Raw genomic sequence first — 19,408 nt, 5'->3', positions numbered from 1 at the left:
CCCTACGATCTCCTTAGCTATTGGTGATAGACGACGGCAAAGGATTTGGGAGAGTACCTTGTAGGCGACGTTCAGCAATGTGATTGCGTGGTAATTGCAACAATCTAGCTTATCGCCCTTTTTGTAGACGAGACATACAACTCCATTCATCCATTCCTACGGTAGAATCTCTTCCTCCCAAATCTTAGAAATCATCCAGTGCAGCGCTCTAGCCAGTGCCTCTCCTCCATGTTTGAGCAGCTCGCCTGATAACTGGTCATTGCCCGCGGCTTTGTTGCTCCTCAGCTTGCCGATCTTCTCACGTATCTCTGTCAGATCAGGTGCTGGGAATCTGTCGTCGGCTGAGCGTGCACCCAGATTGATTCCTGTGTCGTTCTCTGTATCCTGTGCTTCGCCATCCAGATGCTCGTCATAGCACTGCTTCCACCTGTCAATCACCTCACGTTCGTTCGTGAGAAGGTTACCACTGGTATCTCTGCACATTTCGGCCTGTGGCGTGAAGCCTCTACGTGAGCGGTTCAACTTCTCATAGAATTTCCGTGTATCATTTGCGCGGAAAAGCAGTTCCATCGCTTCGCGATCTTGGTCTTCCTGGTGGCGCTTTTCCTCCGGAAAACCGTGTTCTGTCTGTTCCGTGCCTACCTGTATTGTTCCTCGTTCGCTCTAGTGCTGTGTTGCAGCATCCTCGCCCTTGGTGCATTCTTCTCTTCGACCAACTGCTGGCATTCGCCGTCAAACGAGTCATTTCCTCGATTCGATAATCTCGTAGCTAGTACGGTTGAAGCAGTGCTACTTACGGCTGATCTTATATTCCTCCAGCCGTCTTCAAGAGTCGCCGCGCCAAGCTGCTCTTCCGTTGGTAGCACTTGCTCCAGTTGTTGCGCGTATTTCTTTGCAGTACGAACGCTACATAGCTACTCGAGATTGAATCCCGGCGTTTCTGTGCGACGAGTGTTGTGCACCGTCGATAGTTTTGAGCGCATACAAACTGCAACAAGGTAGTGGTCAGAATCAATGTTGGCACTGCGGTAGGTGCGGACATTGATGACGTCGGAGAAGAATCGCCCGTCGATGAGAACGTGGTCGATTTGATTTTCCGTATGTTGATCAGGTGATCTCCAGGTGGCTTTGTGGATATCTTTGCAGGGGAAGAAGGTGCTTCGAGCTACCATTCCTCGGGAGGCTGCATGTTCACGCATCGTTGGCCGTTGTCGTTTGTTACCTCGTGCAGGCTCTCCAGCCCGATCACAGGTCTGTACATTGCCTCCCGGCCAAACCTGAGCATTCATGTCGCCGATGACAAGTTTTACATCCCGCCGTGGACAGCTGTCGTAGGTTCGTTCCAGCTGCGCGTAAAATACTTCCTTCTCGTCATCGGGTCTCGTCTCATGTGGGCAGTGCACGTTGATGATGCTGTAATTGAAGAAACGGCCCTTGATCTTCAATACGCAAATCCCGTTCCTAGACCGTTGGTTGTGCCACAGCTCTGGTAGAAGTTAGCCGCTCGATGCCCACTTTACCACACCTTCTGTCCCGTCCAACAAAGTTCCTGCAGTGCTACGACATCGAAGCCGCGGATAAGAAGCTCATCTTGCAGCATTCGGTCTTATCCTGGGAAGCCAAGCGATATGCAGTTCCATGTGCCAAGCTTCCAATCGTAGTCCTTTGTTCGTTGCGTAGGTCTTTGCCGATTATTCCGAGTCGTATTTCCTTCTTGATCGTACGTAACATATGTTTTCCGGGCGGCTTGTTAGCCCTGTACCAACATCCTGTCTCGCCGGAGGGCCATCGTGTCAGCACTGTTTAGAGTCCCACGCTGACACAAGGACGGTAATCAGCCGCTGTTTCGAGCCGCCCCAACCTGGGGAACAGACGCTGGGGTAGGCTTGCTCTCTATAAAGAGAAAGCAAGCCCCCCTTCCCTGTCAGCATACGACCAAGGTCCCACCGGGGTTGGTTACCCGATCTTTCCTATGGTTACTCGCAACCCAGCCGCGGGGAGGTAGGGATAGGAGTTACAGGACAAGAGACTATGAACCACATTGGGGCCTGAATTGCGCATTGTCCAATCGTTTACCAAACTACTATTTGAACAATGATCAAGTTTGAAGATCAAATGGCTGTCATTTCTGGTTCCGCTCTTTTCACATTTCGCTATAGAAAGACAATAGACCCGACAACCGACTTTCGATCGGAGTTCCGGATACACAGAGTGTTATATACAATTTGTATGTGTGTGTGTGTATATTTGTGCACTTTTCAAATGGAAATCATTTTCGTTAAATTTTCTCGAAGATGGTTGAACCGATTCCAATGAGCGTAGACTCGTTTGAAAGCTACTATTGGACAATTAATAAATTTTGAAGATCAAATGGCAGTCACTTTTGGTTCATATAATGACATAAGTGACGTAACCGACAAAATGAGTTGTTTTTACCGCTCAATTTTCTCAGAGGTGATGAGCCGATTTTGACTCATTTGATAGCTACTGTTGAATTGTGGATCAAGTTCGAATATCGAATGACCGTCACTTCTGGTTCCGCAGATAAGTGGCATAACCGACAAAACGCGTGTTGTTTTTTGAACTGCCCTATTTTCTCAGCCGAGCCGATTTTAACACACGTTTGAAAGCTACTATTGAATTGTGTATCTAGTTCAAATATAAAATGGCTTTCACGTCTGGTTCCGAAGATATAATGATATAACTGACGTCACCGATAAAATGCATTTATTTATCGCTCAATTTTCTCTGACATGGCAGAGTCGATTTCTACAAGTCTTGTTTGAAAAGCAGTCTTGGCATTACATTCCTTTTGTAGAATTTGGCCTTTCTGTTCCAACAGAGTTTGAGGCGATTCTTATTGTACAGAATCATTGCATGGCTAGTACTATGAACCCGACTGACGCTGAGTCCTTCCAGGTCGGTGCTCGAACATACGACAACTGGCTTGTAAGACCAGCGTCCTATGCATTGAACCGCCAACCCGGGCTCGTTTGAAAGCTACTATTAAATTGTGGATGAAGATCGAAAAGCAAATGAATGTCCCTTCCGATTCCGAAGATATAATAGTATAAGTGACTTAACCGACTATCCACACATTTTTCATTGTTTGATTTTCCTCGAATATGACTCAACAAATTTAGATAAACTTATAGTATGTTCACATTAAAGCTGATATCAAGTGATATTGGGATATACTTGATATCCGATGATATCAAGTGCGATATCACTTGATATCCCATACAATTTGATGTCAACGCGTATCACCATTTTAGCATGATATCCGGGATATCATGTACGATATCATGTCAAGTTGTCAAAAATCCCAACTAGCAACACGGAAAATGGCATTGAACGCACTCATTTATGAACGTCACTTTGAGAGTGACAATAAACAATCATTATAATTTTGATTTTATCAACGAATATTGGCGCTCGGAGACCGATAAATGCGCGACTTCAATTATTGATTGAATTTTAGGAGAGAAAAACAATATTATTTATCTTACTTCTAATGGGAACATTCTATATGACAACTTGATCATTTCGATCATATGTGAACACTTCGACATGATTTGCATATCATCTCGGTATATCAAGTGATATCAACGCAAATGTGAACATGGTATTAGGTTTATCTGAAAGCTAACAATGTCAATCAAATTTTAAGGGTTATGGGTCCGGTTCGAGAGGTACACTCGCCTTTATTCTGAATAACGACGTATTGATTTTTCGATCGAATATGGTTCGATCGAATCCTAGCTACCTTTGATTTTGCTAGCGTTATTGAGAATACAAATGAAATACGATCGTAGAATTGATACGACGTTATTCTGAATAAGGGCGAATTTTATATGTGACCAAGGGTGGCAAAAACTCACTCATAAGATTCGATTTTTTCTATTCATCAGCTCACCTCATGATCTACGATGCAATCCGTACAATGATGGTAAAGATGAAAATCATCGCTGATCTAAACAAACACACTCACCTATAAAGAGCACCGCTGACATCAAATTATGATGGTATTGATGGTTCTCAGTTTTGATTTCATAGCATTTAACTCTCATTCCTAGTTTTAAAAAGTGAGTACTGAGTTTGGCATCACCGTACCGAGCTACACCGGTGAGTGTATGCTTAAACCACAGAGCTGCCAACACAATCCAGATTTTCGGTTTTGTTTTTGCTGGTACTCAAAACGAACACGAGCATTAATGTACGAAAACAAATGTCGAACCGTAGCGTGTTGTATATCATAAGCGATTGAATTTCATGTCTCGAGCTAAACACAACTGGCTACTGAACCGAATGCGTTTTCCAGCATACGAGAAAATGTCTTGAGAATTGGAATGAAATGGCATCGATTCGAACGTTGGCCGCCCATGGCAACTCTGGTGGATGAGGAATACAAAAGAGACAGTGTCATAAGAATCTGATTCAATGTGTTGATGTACAAACACATCAAACCGCAACTCACAAATCGTCTCTCAGTGGGTTCTAATATTTGATGTGCACTCAGCGCTCATCTGCTGATTGCTTGACACTATGATGTTGAGACGATGTTTTCTCTACACAAATGGTTACTCAGTTACTCAACTCGTTCAGCGATGCTTTTGAAACCGATTTGCAGGTGAGCTGAACTCGGTGATGATAAAGTACTGAGTTGATTATTGCCAGCCCTGTATGTGACATAAGAAGACAAATATCAGTGTTTTTCAATGCCCCAAAATTTTTCGAAAATGAAACAATCGATTACGAAAGACATAGACTCATTTGAAAGTTACTATTAAGTTATTTGATAAGCTCACAACTCTAATGACCGAGGATAGAGTCTTAAAAATGTTTTGATGAGGCTATTTAATTGGCAAGAGAAAGGCCCCTTCCTTTGGTTGGTGGGCTTGACGATATTGCAAACATCATCACATACAATCAATTAGCGTTACAATTTGATAAAGATATGCGTTACAGTTTTTAGTTTCATAATTGAATTAAATGAATAATATATGGAACGACTTGAATAAGATGTTGATTGCATTACGGTACGGTACCCCCATTCATCTCAAATCCATTAGTCATTTCATGTACGAAAACCATTAGTTAGAGTGAGATCTGTTATCTCTGTTTGATAGATTAATTTCAAGAATAACATGAAATCTGGAGCATTTTTTTTTTGTTCGTTAAAACAGCAGTATTGAATCATTTCTGAACTACTTTTATGTTCCATTGCTTCTTACAGACGAGGCAAAGATTTTGTATTCGATTTTATCTCAATAAATTTATTGAAAGTCGAGTAATCGGTAAAATAACATGGTGACTCTACTAATGAGATGACTATTGGCACACAAATTTTAGTTAGAATCTATTAGAATAGAAATAGTAACTCAATGTTGTGATGCTTGCTTGTGGAATACATGTAGGTATGTATGCATGTGTGTATGCGTATGTGCCTGTGTGTATGTATGTGTTTTTGTGTGTACAACATACATTATACCGTTCCCTCGGGTGTGTTGTATCAAATTGGTTGTGACACATTTCGATTGCGAGTCAGTACCAGATGTTCAAAAGTGCCTGAGCGGATGGTAATATACTGTCAAGAATCAACCGAAGATAACGAAATGTGAACATGCTGTAGCAATACTATTAAACCCAAGTGTTATTATCATTTAAATAAAAACGCATGTCCTCAGTTCTTATCCGTCAAACCATGATGAGCTGCTCTACAAAGATCAATGAAACACTATTTTTTTTTTTTTTTTTTTTTTGGAAACGGATGACTGGATGAGGAACAAGAAATACGAAAATGCTGAAAGAATTAGAAAGGAATATTGGTAAGAATATAAACACCATTGCATACAACTAACTTTTACATTTAAGGAAGCAACATAACATGCCAGCAAAAGTACGGAGTGAAAAATGACAACAAAAGACACGAATCACAGCTGAATAGAACACTGGAATTAAGGTAAAACAGAATACAAACTATGAACAAAGGTAAGAAAACCAACATGAAGAAATAATAGAAACTGCTGGGTAACAATGTAATTTCCTCATATTGAAAGAGGCGTTTATATGGCGCGCATGCGCTAATTCGGCCTGATACAAAATAACGGGGAGGGCAATACATTTTGGACAGGGCTGTAAAAAGCTGATTGGAACCCTTTCCCCACCAAAATGTAATATAAGGATAAGGATAAGGAAGCTATTTAATTGGCAAGAGAAAGGCATTATCACACCACTAGGTGTGTGAGAAGTGTTTTTTTAAGCGCTCACTTTTTTCAGTATTATTAGATAACCACGAATAACTCAAATTTAAAGTTTTCTAAAATGTTTTATATAAACGAGCATCAAAGAGGAAAAGTCATGATGCCTGTGTTTTGCCACATTGGTGAGCTTATTGTCACTTCTGATTTGACAGAAACTTAGTTTTATCCTTCCGCTGAACGAAAATGGTTGTGCATACGCTTGAGGAACGCTCCGACTGGGCTTGCGATCAGCTTGAAGAAGACGCCGATTTTTGCCAAAAAATCATCTTCTCGGATGAGGCACATTTTCATTTCGGTGGGTATGTTAAAAAGCAAAATTTTCGCATCTGGGGGACGGAAAACCCGCACGTTATCATGGAGAAGCCGATGCATACTCAGAGAGTGACGGTTTGGCGCGGATTTTGGTCTGGCGGCATCATTGGGCAGGAGCCGCCGCCACGGTCAATGGCGAGCGCTACCGCGCCATGATTAGCGATTGGTTCTTCCCGTTACTTGAAGAGGAAGACTTGGACACCATTTGGTTCCAACAAGACGGCGCTCCGTGCCACACAGTCAACGCTACGATCGATCTTCTGCGCACAGTCTTCGAAGGTTGGATTATCAGTCGAAATTCGGATGTCGTTTGGCCGCCTCGGTGCTGTGACTTGACGCCGTTAGACTATTATCTTTGGGGGGCTGTCGAAGATAAGTGTTATGTGGACAAGCCAGAGACAATTCAAGCCTTGAAGGACAACATTAGTGCAGCCATAGCTGAAATAAAGCTGCATACAAACGAAAATGTACTAAAAAACCGGACCGCCCGTATGGCGTACTGCAAGGCCAGCCGAGGCAGTCATTTGAATGAAATTATATTTCACAATTAACCGGAAGGATTGTACTTTAATATGAAAAAATAAATTTTGAAATTGGATGAACCGTTTGTGTTGTATTGCATGTTTAAAAAAAGTTACATGGCGGACCCTGTATTGCAACGTAGTTTTAATTTTTTTTTACACCATAGAATCGGTTCGATTTGACCCGAGCCAACCATAGCATGCCATAAAGATGTCATCCTCTTTACTCCTCCAAGGGTTTTGACCGTTGATTCACATCTCGTATTTCATTCGATAGCAATTCAGCGTTTCATTCAGTAGCAGTTCTGTCGGTCTAAGAAGGTTTTGGGTCATGCATAAAAAAATTCCGCACCGTTCTGCACACTATGATCTTTCGCACACACTGTGGCAGGCACACGCCATGTTTGTACTGAGATTAAACGTAGGGAGCATTTTACTTGGAATCGCCAACTTTCCGTTTCATTGATTTTGTTTTCCTTGTCTGACTTACACAAAAATATAACCGACCCGTACCCGATTAAAAATAGAAACATTTTACCCGTACCCGACCTGAACCCGAGATTAATTTTTCTTCCAAACCCGAACTCGACCCGTACTCGATGGATAAATTAAAATCTTCACCCGTACCCGACCCGAACCCGAAAAAAAAAGTTCCCAAACCCGAGACCCGACCAAATTTTCTAACCCATACCCGTTGAAAATGAACAAATCGGCACCCGTGCTCGACCCAAACCCGACAAACATATCCTTTTCTTTACCCGAATCTGACCAATACCCGTACAAAAATGATGGCAATTTTTCCTTAGGCAGCTGGGATTCTCACAATTTCTGTGTATCCTTGTCCAATCGCTTTGCGATTAAATTTACCAGCATCATCTCTGCCAAGCCATTGACAGGTAGATTGAGGTTGTTAAGTGCGTCGACGTTCTTGGAACATGTGTCGATCAACTTTCGCAGGTTTCACACGCCAATTTCGGCAAATTGATTAACTCTCTCTTTTTACGCGATTTTTTTTAATGTGCTTTCTTTTTACGCGGATTTCCGAAGTTACGAGGTTTTTTTTACGCGGATTTCCAAAATTACGCGATTATTTTTGGGCATCGAAACAAAATTTTCGATTTTGGAAGTCTCAAAATTGGTCTGTCCCTAAGTCGATTTTCACAAAAAAATTTTTTTTAAGATTACACCAGATCTGGACGTTAAATGCATTTCTAAGATATTTGGCATCGAACTTTTGGAGTTAGGAGGTTTTTTTACACAGATTTCCGAAGTTGCGCGGTTTTTTTACGCGGTACGTATTCCCCGCGTGAAAAGAAACCTCAGTGTACAACCAAATACAAATAATAATAGCCCTCCTATAATCCTATACAAACAGACCATCAATGTTTGTTAGCCTGACATGTGCTTCTATTCGTCTTTGACAAGTTGAAATCACCGAAAATGTGACTAACTTGGTTAATGTTGTTATAGTTACACTATCTTTATTATTTGCATATAAACAATCTCCTATATTTAAACCATCGGAATATTTTGTTTTATAGACCTCCGGATAAGTTGGTTTAGATTTTTTCTTAAACCTTATAAAATAGTGATTGAGTATTTGGTACAACTTGATCACTGGTGATCCATTCGGATTGCAGGTTCAACCAATGTACATTCACAATATCTTCATTCATTCCTTCGCGAATTCCCAGTAGTTTTTGTAATAGCAAATCGCGCCGATCCACAACATTCCAATATCTGCGCCAATTTTCTGTCGTTCTCTCGTTTTACTTGTTCCGCCTTTTGAAGCGCTACCGAACTCGTTGGGGTTGAGTGCGTTCTAGTAGATTCAACACGTCTAGTAGATTCTTCGGTTTTATGTTTCATGGAATTTTTGGGGTTTCCCATTCAACGTTTTTTCACTTATAAAGACTGTCCCAGAAAGTATGGACGCACTTTGATTTCGCTGTAAATAATTCACAAGTGTTCAAATTTTATTCGATATACTGATAATATTAGACTACAACAACAGAATATTATTCTCAACATTTGCTACTTAGCCATTGTAGACTATCTGGCGCACCTTCTTGTGAACGTTCCTCATTAAATTCCGTACAGACTTCTTGGCGACAAGTTTTGACACTTTTTTCCAATCTTTTTCGAACTGTTGAATGATTTCGGCTGCCGAGACATATTTTCTAAGATGTGCCTTCGTTAATGCCCAAAATACCTCAATTGGTCATTCATGTCTTTTGGGACGAAAGTGACATTTTTGGTAGTATACCATTCTACCGTTGATTTCGAGTAGTGGCAAGAAGCAAGATCTGGCCAGAAGACAACAGGATCCTTGTGGCTTCGAATCATGGGTAGAAGTCGTTACAAATTGCTTGCCAGACCATAGCTTTCTTACCAAATTTTTCGACTTCAATCGATGTCTCGGACTGGTTTAACACTTGCCCTTCTCGCACCGTATAATATTGTGGTCCCGGTAAGGATTTGTAATCGAGTTTCACGTAGGTTCCGTCATTCATGATTTTGAAGTTCAAATTTCCAGCAAGAATCGTATTGTACAGCTTTCGAACCCTGGGCCTGATCGATGCTTCTTGTTTCGGACTACATTTTGGTTGTTTCTGCTTATAGGTTCGAAGATTCAAACGTTCTTTAGCACGATGAACATTTGATTTCGAAGTGCCCACTTTTTTGGCCACATCCCGAACTAAAACCTTCTTCCTTTGCTCGAACGCCTTCAGTATACGTTTACCCAACTGAGGGTTAGCAGGACCTTTTTTTCGACCCGTTTTCGGTTTATCCTCAAAGGTGTTATCCTCACCGAACTTCCTGATTGCATTTCGCAAGGCTTTTTCACTTACTCCTTCCATTTTTGCTATCTTTCTCAGTGACAGTCCGCGTTCTGTGCATCATTTGTACACAATTTTTCGACGTTGTTCTGCTGAAAGTCCACGCATTTTGAAACAAACTAATTAAAACGAATAAACAACTGCACAAGTGGTTAGAGAAGAGTGTAAACAACAGAACGCAGCCATAAAAATTGACAGATTCTGAATCATTGCGAAATGGCAGCGGTTTTTGGTTGCGTCCATACTTTCTGGGTCAGTCTTTAGTTTTTGATAAGTTAGCAAAATTCGTTCACAATGCAAGTTTCTCTGTTTTTCGCGCAAAACCAGCACAATAACCAACACGACGGAAAATATCCGGTTCGAAGGACCACTTTGTTGATCAGATAGTTCAGGAATCGTATTGAGTGATATAGTTGTCCAATATTTTCAAATCAATGCCGTATTTCCTGATTTTCAAAGCATCGCTCAGAAATTGTCGGTGACACCTATTAATCTTCGTAATTTTTTTCAGTTCCAGATATCAGCGTGCACGGAACACTATCCAAGTTGGAAGCTGTGCTAGACCTACAACAGTACCGACTAGTGAGAGGATTTCTTTCGTACAATTTAGGCGAAGCGTTGGATGAATTGTACCTTCGGCCGATGTACATTCCAAGTAGTACTTTAAGTTTGAATACCGACACGGATCCGATCGAAGAAGTTTGGAAAAATCTTTCCATCCACTTGGAACTGCAGGATGTGTCCGTTCGCTTGGAAACGTTTGATAGTGAACGAAAACCTACACCTTTAGCGTGTATCAATTTCATTAAATCTAAGCTCCTGGTGGATTCTTTAAGTGATGGAGCGCAAGATATCGACTTGGTCTCGCAGGAAATACTGATCAAAGATACGAGGTTTGATAGGCACTGTTCGCAGGATGAAGTAAGGAATGTGTTTCCTGACATCCTTCAGCCAATAGTAAGCGATCCTGCCAACGGGCTAGTCCAAGCTGAAATACATAGTAGACGACGAAAAGATTTGACAAAATTCACTATCCTCCTTAACAATATGCGATTGATGGCTATTCTGGACTGGTTGGAAAATGCCAAGGATTTTATCCTGCAACAGGAAGATCAACCTCAAATTGGATTAGAGCTCAGATCAAACGAGCGAACAGCTTCCACCGATGCGAGTAAACGGGCTCCCACGCCCACGGACGATAATCGTATGGAGTTAAAACTCAACATCACCGATTCTGAATTGTTATTGGTGGAAAAAACGGATCAGCATGACACTAATGCTGTCATTCTAAAGGTAGGCGTTCATTTAAGAAGATTCTGTACGTACTAATACTATTTTTCTTTTTCTTCGATCCAGAGTACAACCGTTGTGTCATACCGACCATTTGAGTCCAATAAAACCATGTCGATAAATTTGAACCACTTGGAAGTGTTTTCATGCGTCCTCGGATCCGAAGATGGGACAGCCCTGTCGATAATTGACCCAGTAACAATTAACATGGATCTTCGGCAGGGCGTACTAGATATCCAGATGCAAAAGCAGCTCTGCATACGATTGTCCTATCACGACGTAAAAATGTTCCAACGTATGCTAGAATCGCTTCCGGGTCAGACAAAGCATGCACGCGATAGTAAGCAAACGAGTGTGGAAGAGAGTCAGGAGGCAAATACGGCTGTGGAAAAACTGGTACTGCTAGGTTTCAATAGAGGCGATTGTCTCAAGGCTCTGGAGAAATGCAATAATCAAATAGACGAAGCAGCTCTATGGCTAACACAGAACTCTGAACCGCAAAGTTATTTGTCAGACAATCGAAAGGTTATTGAAGCAGTTGAGCTGAAAGCTCCATGTGTATCGATTTGTGTGATCGACGACTGTCGTGATGCAGATGTTCCATTCGTAGAGCTTTCGTTGAGTAAACTGGATCTAAGACAGGAACTTGGCCGGTGTTCGATCATTGCTAATGGAGATGACGGAGATCCCACTAATGCAATAGAAGCGTTTTCGACTACGTTCGCCGGCTTCAAGGCAGGCCGAATGTCGGGAGTGTTTGCTAGTGACTATTACAATCGAGCTTTGAGTGGTTGGGAACCATTGATTGAACCGTGGAAAGTTGAAGCCGAATGGGGCTACAGTTTAGGACAGACCGGTACTAACAGAAACCGGTTGAACTTAAAAATTGAAAGCAACGATACTTTAAGACTGAATATTACTAGTACGTCGATTGATTTGTATAAACTTGTCAAAGAAAATTGGACACAAGACTATTATAATTCCACAAATTCATCATGTAAAAGTCCGGTCAACTATCGAAGGAGAACACCGTTTGTTCCGTTCGCAATAAAAAATGACACAGGTGTGAAACTTTGGTACACAACTATTGTGTCAACGGAAATATCGAGATCTAATGTAATGACCGATCCTGACACTCAGTGGACCCTTGTCGATCCTGGAGGAGTTACAACATTCTCCTATTCTACGAAAAGCAAACAACGGCACAGAGATACACACAAGTTCAATTTACATCAAATAGCTGTGCGAATAGATGGTTGGCAAGAAGTAGGACCAATTTCCGTGGATCGTGTTGGAACATTCTTTCGACACGCCCGATCCGATCTAGTAGACGACTACTCGCAGATACCGCGAGCAAGAATAGTGTTTGGAGTATCGTTGGAAGGCTCCGCTCAGAAGCTAATCACTATACAGTCTGCCTTAAGATTGATTAACAAACTTGAAAATCCGGTTCTGGTGAAAATGGAACACCTCTATGGACATCTGAACATACGAAACTGGCCGGATACGAAAACTCAAATTCTTCACTCCAACGAAGTACTTAATGTCCCGTTAACTCACGTACATGCCATCCTGTATTTTAGACCTTTGCCGACCAATGTTTCCGTTCCCGATGACGTCAGTGCAAATCAATCTCATTCGGAGGAAGTAAGCAATTCCAGTGAAGGGTGGACCTTGCTGCAAAAATTCGATATTCACAAATCCTTCAATAGCAACAACAACGGTTTTCAGTTTACCGACAAAGGTGTCCGATGGAATGAAGCGATTGAAACCGGAGAGATCTACCAGGAGCTGAGAACGTGTCGAGGGCTACGTGAGCGATCCTACAAAATGTTGGTGTCCATTCGCAAAGAAAGCTATCCCGCAAGAGATGTTATTTTGCTACCTGGACATACGATCACGCTGTGGCCCCCGATGAGAATTCATAACCTGCTTCCGTGCGATTTATTGTACAAACTACCATCGGGAACTCATGGCAGAATATCAGCATCACAAACAGCTAGGATAACGGAAGTAGACATGGAACAGCAGGTGATGTTGACCATTACCTTGGATAGCTATCCAGAAGCAGGACAGATCAGTATTCCTGCAAGTTTCTATGGTTCTACGGAGTTGGATGTGAGACTGTTCGATACCAAAGCTAGAATGTTAAAATTAAGAGCCGTCATCCATATCGCGAAAGGCCGTGGCATACAGATATCAATCAGTGCACCATTCTGGTTGGTCAATAGGACCGGTATACCGTTAGTGTTCCGCCAGGATGATTTGGATAGTGAGAGCTCTGGACAGTTTTCCGAAAACGAACAAGCCAGAATGATTTCTCCCTTTATGTTTGCATTTTCGGATCCCTCGAGTTCGGGCTGTTTGACAATGCGACTTGGTAGACGCTTCGGACAAGGATTAAACTGGTGCCAACCATTCAAGCTAGAGCAGGGCACTAAACACAGACAATTGGTCAGCGGGAACGAGTCATTTATTATAGGAATCGAGGTACGTCGAGCACGGGGTCGATACAACCAGACATCGATAGTTACGTTCTCGCCCAGATATCAACTGTACAATCGAAGCTCCTACAAACTACAAGTGCTACAGAAATGCTTCACAGAAACGGTGTATGATCCCGCAGTGAAATCGGCGTTCATTGAAGCCGTTCCTGGCTGTCATATAGCATTTCATTGGCCTCGGTTGGATAAAGAACAAGAACTGTGCGTTCGTTTACCCGAGGTACCCGAATGCCTGTGGTCTGCCGGAATTCCCATCTATGAAACGCAAAGTCTTTACATCAATTTGCGAACAGTGAATGGAGCGATGCAATTTTTACGGTTGGAAACTATCCTGCATGGGGCGACCTATTTCATGATTTTCAGCGATGCCCAATCGTTGCCACCACCCATCCGGTTGGATAACTACTCGGAAGTGCCTATACGATTCCATCAGGCAGCAGCCAAACATCAATTCAAGACAACGGTAAAACCACGAAGCTCGATTGCGTATGTTCTCGACGATCCGTTGGGAAATAAATATTTACAGCTAGAAGCGCCAGGGGGTGATTTTGAAAACTGTTCGCTCAACGGATTCGAGAATTTCAGATTGACTTACGAGAACTTCATCTATATTGCGTTCAGCCAAACATTTGAGGCAACTCCATCGTTCGATTTTGGTAGCCCCAATGATTGGGATGTTAAAACGCAACAGCTAGTGCTGGGAGTGGTGGATAGTCGGGTGGTTCTGGTTCGAAAGCAGGCAGGCGATCGTTCTCAGCTGTGGAGAATGAATCACGAGAAACAGTTGGAACATGAAGGTTCGTCACCACCAAGTGAACCAGGCAAAAAGTTGGCAAGGTTTGTGCTAGATTTAGAAAGACCACCACAACCGATGCAGTTCATCAACCTGGTTGTAAGACCGGCCAACCGACAACGAAAGTCGACGCAAACGTGGCGATTCACCGAAGAAGGTCGACTGATGTGTGAACACTCGAACATGAGCGTTCAAGCGAAGGGTGGTATATTTGGACTACAGGCTGGATCCGAAGCAGTATTAGGAATGTGTGTTTCAGAAACAAAGGCATTGAATCGGTATGGTGTTCCGTACGACCAAGCCATTGAACGGCAAAAGCTACGACCCGGCTCAGGCTGTTTGTCCGTAAGCTATCGTATGGATGGACCAATTAAATGTATTCAAATAAAGGATGTTAAAAATCTGTCTGGTGGAGCTTTGGCATACGACATGTCGTGGAAGCACGTATCTCACATCCTCAGTGAACAACCAGGACGGAAATCATTCAATGAACACGTTCAGAACATCCACGTACAACAGGAATATTACGTGGTTCTAAATCTGCGAAAGGGGTTCGGATTGTCACTCATCTCGAACAAACCTTGCGAAGAGTTGGCTTACATCACCCTGGAGGACATCAACATGGAACTTATCTCAACTCCTACAGTTATGTCACTGGACTTTAGCGTAGGAGATATGCAAATCGACAATCAACTTTTTGAAACTACCTGTCCAATAACTTTGTACACGATCAATCCACCGTCATTTAATGAATCGCCAAACCGATCGGCTCTATCATCGTTGCAACTGAATGTAAAATTATTACCTAGTCCCAACACCAACGCAATTATTTTCGAACACTTTATATTGAGTATTCGTCCAGTATCCGTATACTTAGAAGAACGCCTGATTCTGCGACTAATCAAGTTTACCGGTTTAGCAAAAAGTCCAGTTGATCCGACTGCTCTTCCAGATGAATCCGACTACGAAGCACAAAAAATTGTCTACAAAGTTCTTGATGCTAACGTGAAACGCTTCTATTTTGGAGATCTGCAGATCGTCCCAAGCCAGATAAGACTGAGTTTTATAACCGCTTCTAAGCTCGCACCGGAATTTGCAGAAGTGAAGCGAAATCTCGGATTTACCTTTATCAAGTTCGAGGATGCGATCATCAACTTCGAGAAGTTTACGCACAAATGTCACTTTGAAACTATGGATGCATACTTAAATGCAATTAAATTGCACTATAAACAGGAGCTGAAATGGCAAGCAGCATCCATACTGGGATCAGTGGATTTCCTGGGGAATCCACTTGGTTTCGCTAATGATCTAACCGAGGGAGTTTCTGGTTTGCTGTTAGAAGGTTCGATATCATCACTAGTCAAGAACGTAACACACGGAATATCTAACTCAACAGCTAAGCTCACAGAAACGATTTCCGACGGGTTGGGCAAGGTGGTGTTCGATGATGAACATGTTGAAGCTCGTCAGAAGATTTTAGATGTGTCGGGAGGCAGTGGAAGCACAACTGGGGATCACTTAGTAGCCGGTTTCAAAGGATTTACTTTTGGTTTGCTGGGTGGTGTGACGAGTGTAGTGAAGCATACGTATCACGGAACAGTAAACGATGGGTTTTCCGGTTTCATAACAGGCCTTGGGAAGGGTTTGGTAGGAACCGTTACCAAACCAGTGATTGGGGTACTAGATCTCGCATCAGAGACGGCAAACGCGGTTCGTGAACAAAGCAAAAGCTCTAGTCGTATTCTACCGGAACGGAAACGACATCCAAGAGTTGTGACGGGTGGCCCTGGTGGATTACTTCCACCGTACTCAAGCCTGCAAAGTAAAGGTCAGCAGTATCTGTTTTTGATAAACAAACGTAACTTCACCGAACATTTTATGGCATATGAACCGTGCCTGTTGGATACCAAAGAATCGAAAATGAGACTTCTCGTTTCCGCTGAAAACGTGTGGGGTTTTTCAAAGAATGAAGACACGACAACAATCGTTTTTCATTACCGGCTCAGTGAGATCATATCCTGTCAGCCGGTGATCATTCCTCCCCCTACCGCATCAGATCCCAATCCGCGGGCCAAAAAGATTACATACATTGAGTTCTGTCTAATGTTGCCCTCTAAGTCTCTTACTCCTAGCGCACCGGAAATGGTTAAAAGGCCCCGCGTACGTTGTCAGAACGAAGAAATCGCCAAAAAGATATGTCACCATGTAAGTCATACAATTATTGTTCCCAATTTTTAACAATTATTACATGAAAATCTTGTTCCAGATCAATTTTGCTAAATGTATCTACGACGAAGGTGAGCAAACTCTTAACTCGAACTCTGTGATTGAACCGTGAAGCGAAACAAGATTTCTTGTTATTCGTTACATAATGTTACTCGTACTGAATTGTTTTGGTTAATGCAATAAAAATAAATTATTCGTACATTATTTGAGACGATGTTGATTGAATTAACATGATGTCAGTTGTAGCTTTGATTTAAGACAATATCATTTTTTGTTATTTTTAAAGTCCCGAACAAAAAGTATGTTGAAATAAATATTTTACAAGAACAATAATGTGTTTTCTTCCGTTTATCCTAACTAGTCTGTTGATTCCATTCTAATATTATACATATAATTCCTATATATCACAGCAAGACTCATCAAAACTACCAATTAAAAAAAGTTAGGAACTGGAAGTCTGTTCCAGATGAAATTCTGCATTTGTATGAGATCAAAAAGCCTTTCATTTGGATTTAAGTTTGAGAAAATTGGTTCAAACATCTCGGAGAGAATCTAATATTGTCAGTTGTCACACACAGACTTTAACTGATCTCGACGAACTGATTCGAATAGTATGATACGGCTCTTGGTTCAAAGTTGGTTTTTCTATATGAGTAAAAATACTATTGAAATTGACATTTTCATGCTAATCACCCTGTGATTCCGGAACCGGAAGCCAGAGACCATAAGACTCTTCATTTGAATCTAAGTTTATGAAAATTGCTTCAGCCATCTCCGAGAAATTTGATTGACAATATTTGTCACACACAAACCTATCTCGACGAGCTTTTTCGGCCTTCGGTTCAAAATAACTGTAATTGTCTGGTTTAACGGGTTTGGAAAAGTTTAGGAGAGAATGTGTGAGATTAGCAGGTGTTAGCAAGTCTAGGAGGGATTGTGCGAGATTAAAAAAGTGGGTGGGTGATGTCAGAGCCATAACTGGATGACGTGGACAGGAATAAAATTTCACATTTCACGGTTGATTTTTCAATAGGGCGTATAAGCAAGTGACAGTTTCTCTTTGTTTACTTTCTCTTCTATTAATTACCAAGCGGTTTCCACGTTTATCACTTAACTCTTTGCATAAAATGATACCCGAAACTTTCGACTTTCAAACAGAATAGTGATATCAAAGAAAATATTTTTAATCACGTCACAATAATCGAAAGAGAGAGTGATTAAAGAGAAACTGTCACTTGCTTATTCGCCCTAATGAAAATCAATTATTCAATATCAATTCGATAGTCCTACGACAAAAGGGCCTAACTGCAAATGAGAGCCTATCTTTGTTTACTTTCTCTTTTGATTATTACGGAGCCATTATTGCAAATTCTCTAAAGTTTCCAATATAAATCGAAAGCTTGTAGTATTACCTTGAAAGTTTTGCGAATTATAACGCGTCAAATATAAAATCAGTTCGGTAAATCGTGAAAGAAAAAGTAAACAAAGAGAAACTGTCATTTGCAGTTAGGCCTTTTTGTCGTGGGATGGTCGAATTGTGTGATTTGTGCAAGGTTTTTTATTCGTATACGATATTCTTGTGTCTAAAAACCATACGATATCATTATGGAATTCCTTATATTTTTTGTCTGAGTGCATATAATATAACTGCACCTTATAGGCTGTTCGCAATGCTGAGATGGATATCTGTTCTAAAATGACAGACTGTCGTATAATTTGAAACTGTCAAAAATAAAACTGTTTTACATGTGTTGGTGTTATATAAACTCACTGTGATGTTTCAAATCAGAGTGCTTACAGTGCTTTAAAATGATAATGTATTATTTAGTACAAAACATTTCCTGCTTATATTGACAATTTCTGGTATGTCCTTCGAAGCTTTGACATTTCGCCTGTCAGATTTCGCTACCAACACTCACGTAATAAATTTAAAACAGTGTTCTAATCATGTTTCAAATTTTAATTAATTTGAAACAAATTCATCGAGCAGTTTTAAATCTGTTTCAAATTTGACATGGTTTAATCGACGACACGACCTGCCACTCGTCTATTAAAACTGTATCACAAATTTAATGACCCCTCAGTAGAGTGCCTATAACCAGAGTGACGACATCTCATCCGTAATTTTGGCAACAATTCCAAACATTCCATTGAGCAATTTGACGTATCTGTTACTCACACCGATGCAGAGTGCGCAGATTTATTCATATATGAAATTACAATGTGTGCGAGCCGAAGTCAAAGTTTGTTGTGGGTTCAATTTTACACTGAGGTAAAATATTTTTGACTCATAATCATACACTGCGAAAAATGCATATAGAATTTCGTAAGCTATGAACTAATGAACCAAGTAGAAGACAGTTGCATTACGTGATGTAGAGTTTCATGAACGATTTTATGTCTTTCTCAACTGTTCTCTTGGCATTGCAGTATTTTTTATTGCATATATGTCTTCAATAATTGGCATGATGCGGCTCGACAAAATTCACTGGGTAATTTCGACATACTCACACTAGCATTAATCTTTCAACTGCTGAGAATAGCCACACCAACACATTCGCACGTGGATTGGACTATTCTCGATGAACATTAGAAAAGGTCCCAAGTGCAAGTGACAGTTTCTCTTGGTTTACTTTCTCTTTCAATTATTACGGCAAAT

The 19,408-nt window shown here is 41.3% G+C and overlaps 1 protein-coding gene across 2 annotated transcripts in view; it reads left to right on the top strand.

The window, feature by feature from the left end:
• Nucleotides 1-17,071, top strand: part of LOC131427918 (intermembrane lipid transfer protein Vps13D) — a 29,776-nt gene extending 12,705 nt beyond the window's left edge. For both annotated transcript variants that reach the window (XM_058591502.1, XM_058591501.1), the window contains exons 8-10: nt 10,448-11,229; nt 11,293-16,728; nt 16,790-17,071. In XM_058591502.1, the coding sequence (XP_058447485.1) occupies nt 10,448-11,229; nt 11,293-16,728; nt 16,790-16,861 (6,290 nt within the window). In that variant the 3' untranslated portion in view covers nt 16,862-17,071. The remainder of the gene's footprint in view (nt 1-10,447; nt 11,230-11,292; nt 16,729-16,789) is intronic.
• The last annotated feature ends 2,337 nt before the right edge of the window (nt 17,072-19,408 follow it).

This window comes from Malaya genurostris, chromosome 2, assembly GCF_030247185.1.
Source record: "Malaya genurostris strain Urasoe2022 chromosome 2, Malgen_1.1, whole genome shotgun sequence".
In the NCBI taxonomy this organism is placed as follows: Eukaryota; Metazoa; Arthropoda; class Insecta; order Diptera; family Culicidae; genus Malaya; species Malaya genurostris.
The sequence above is the reverse complement of the archived record's forward strand: the minus strand, read 5'-3'. Positions and strand labels throughout refer to the sequence as shown.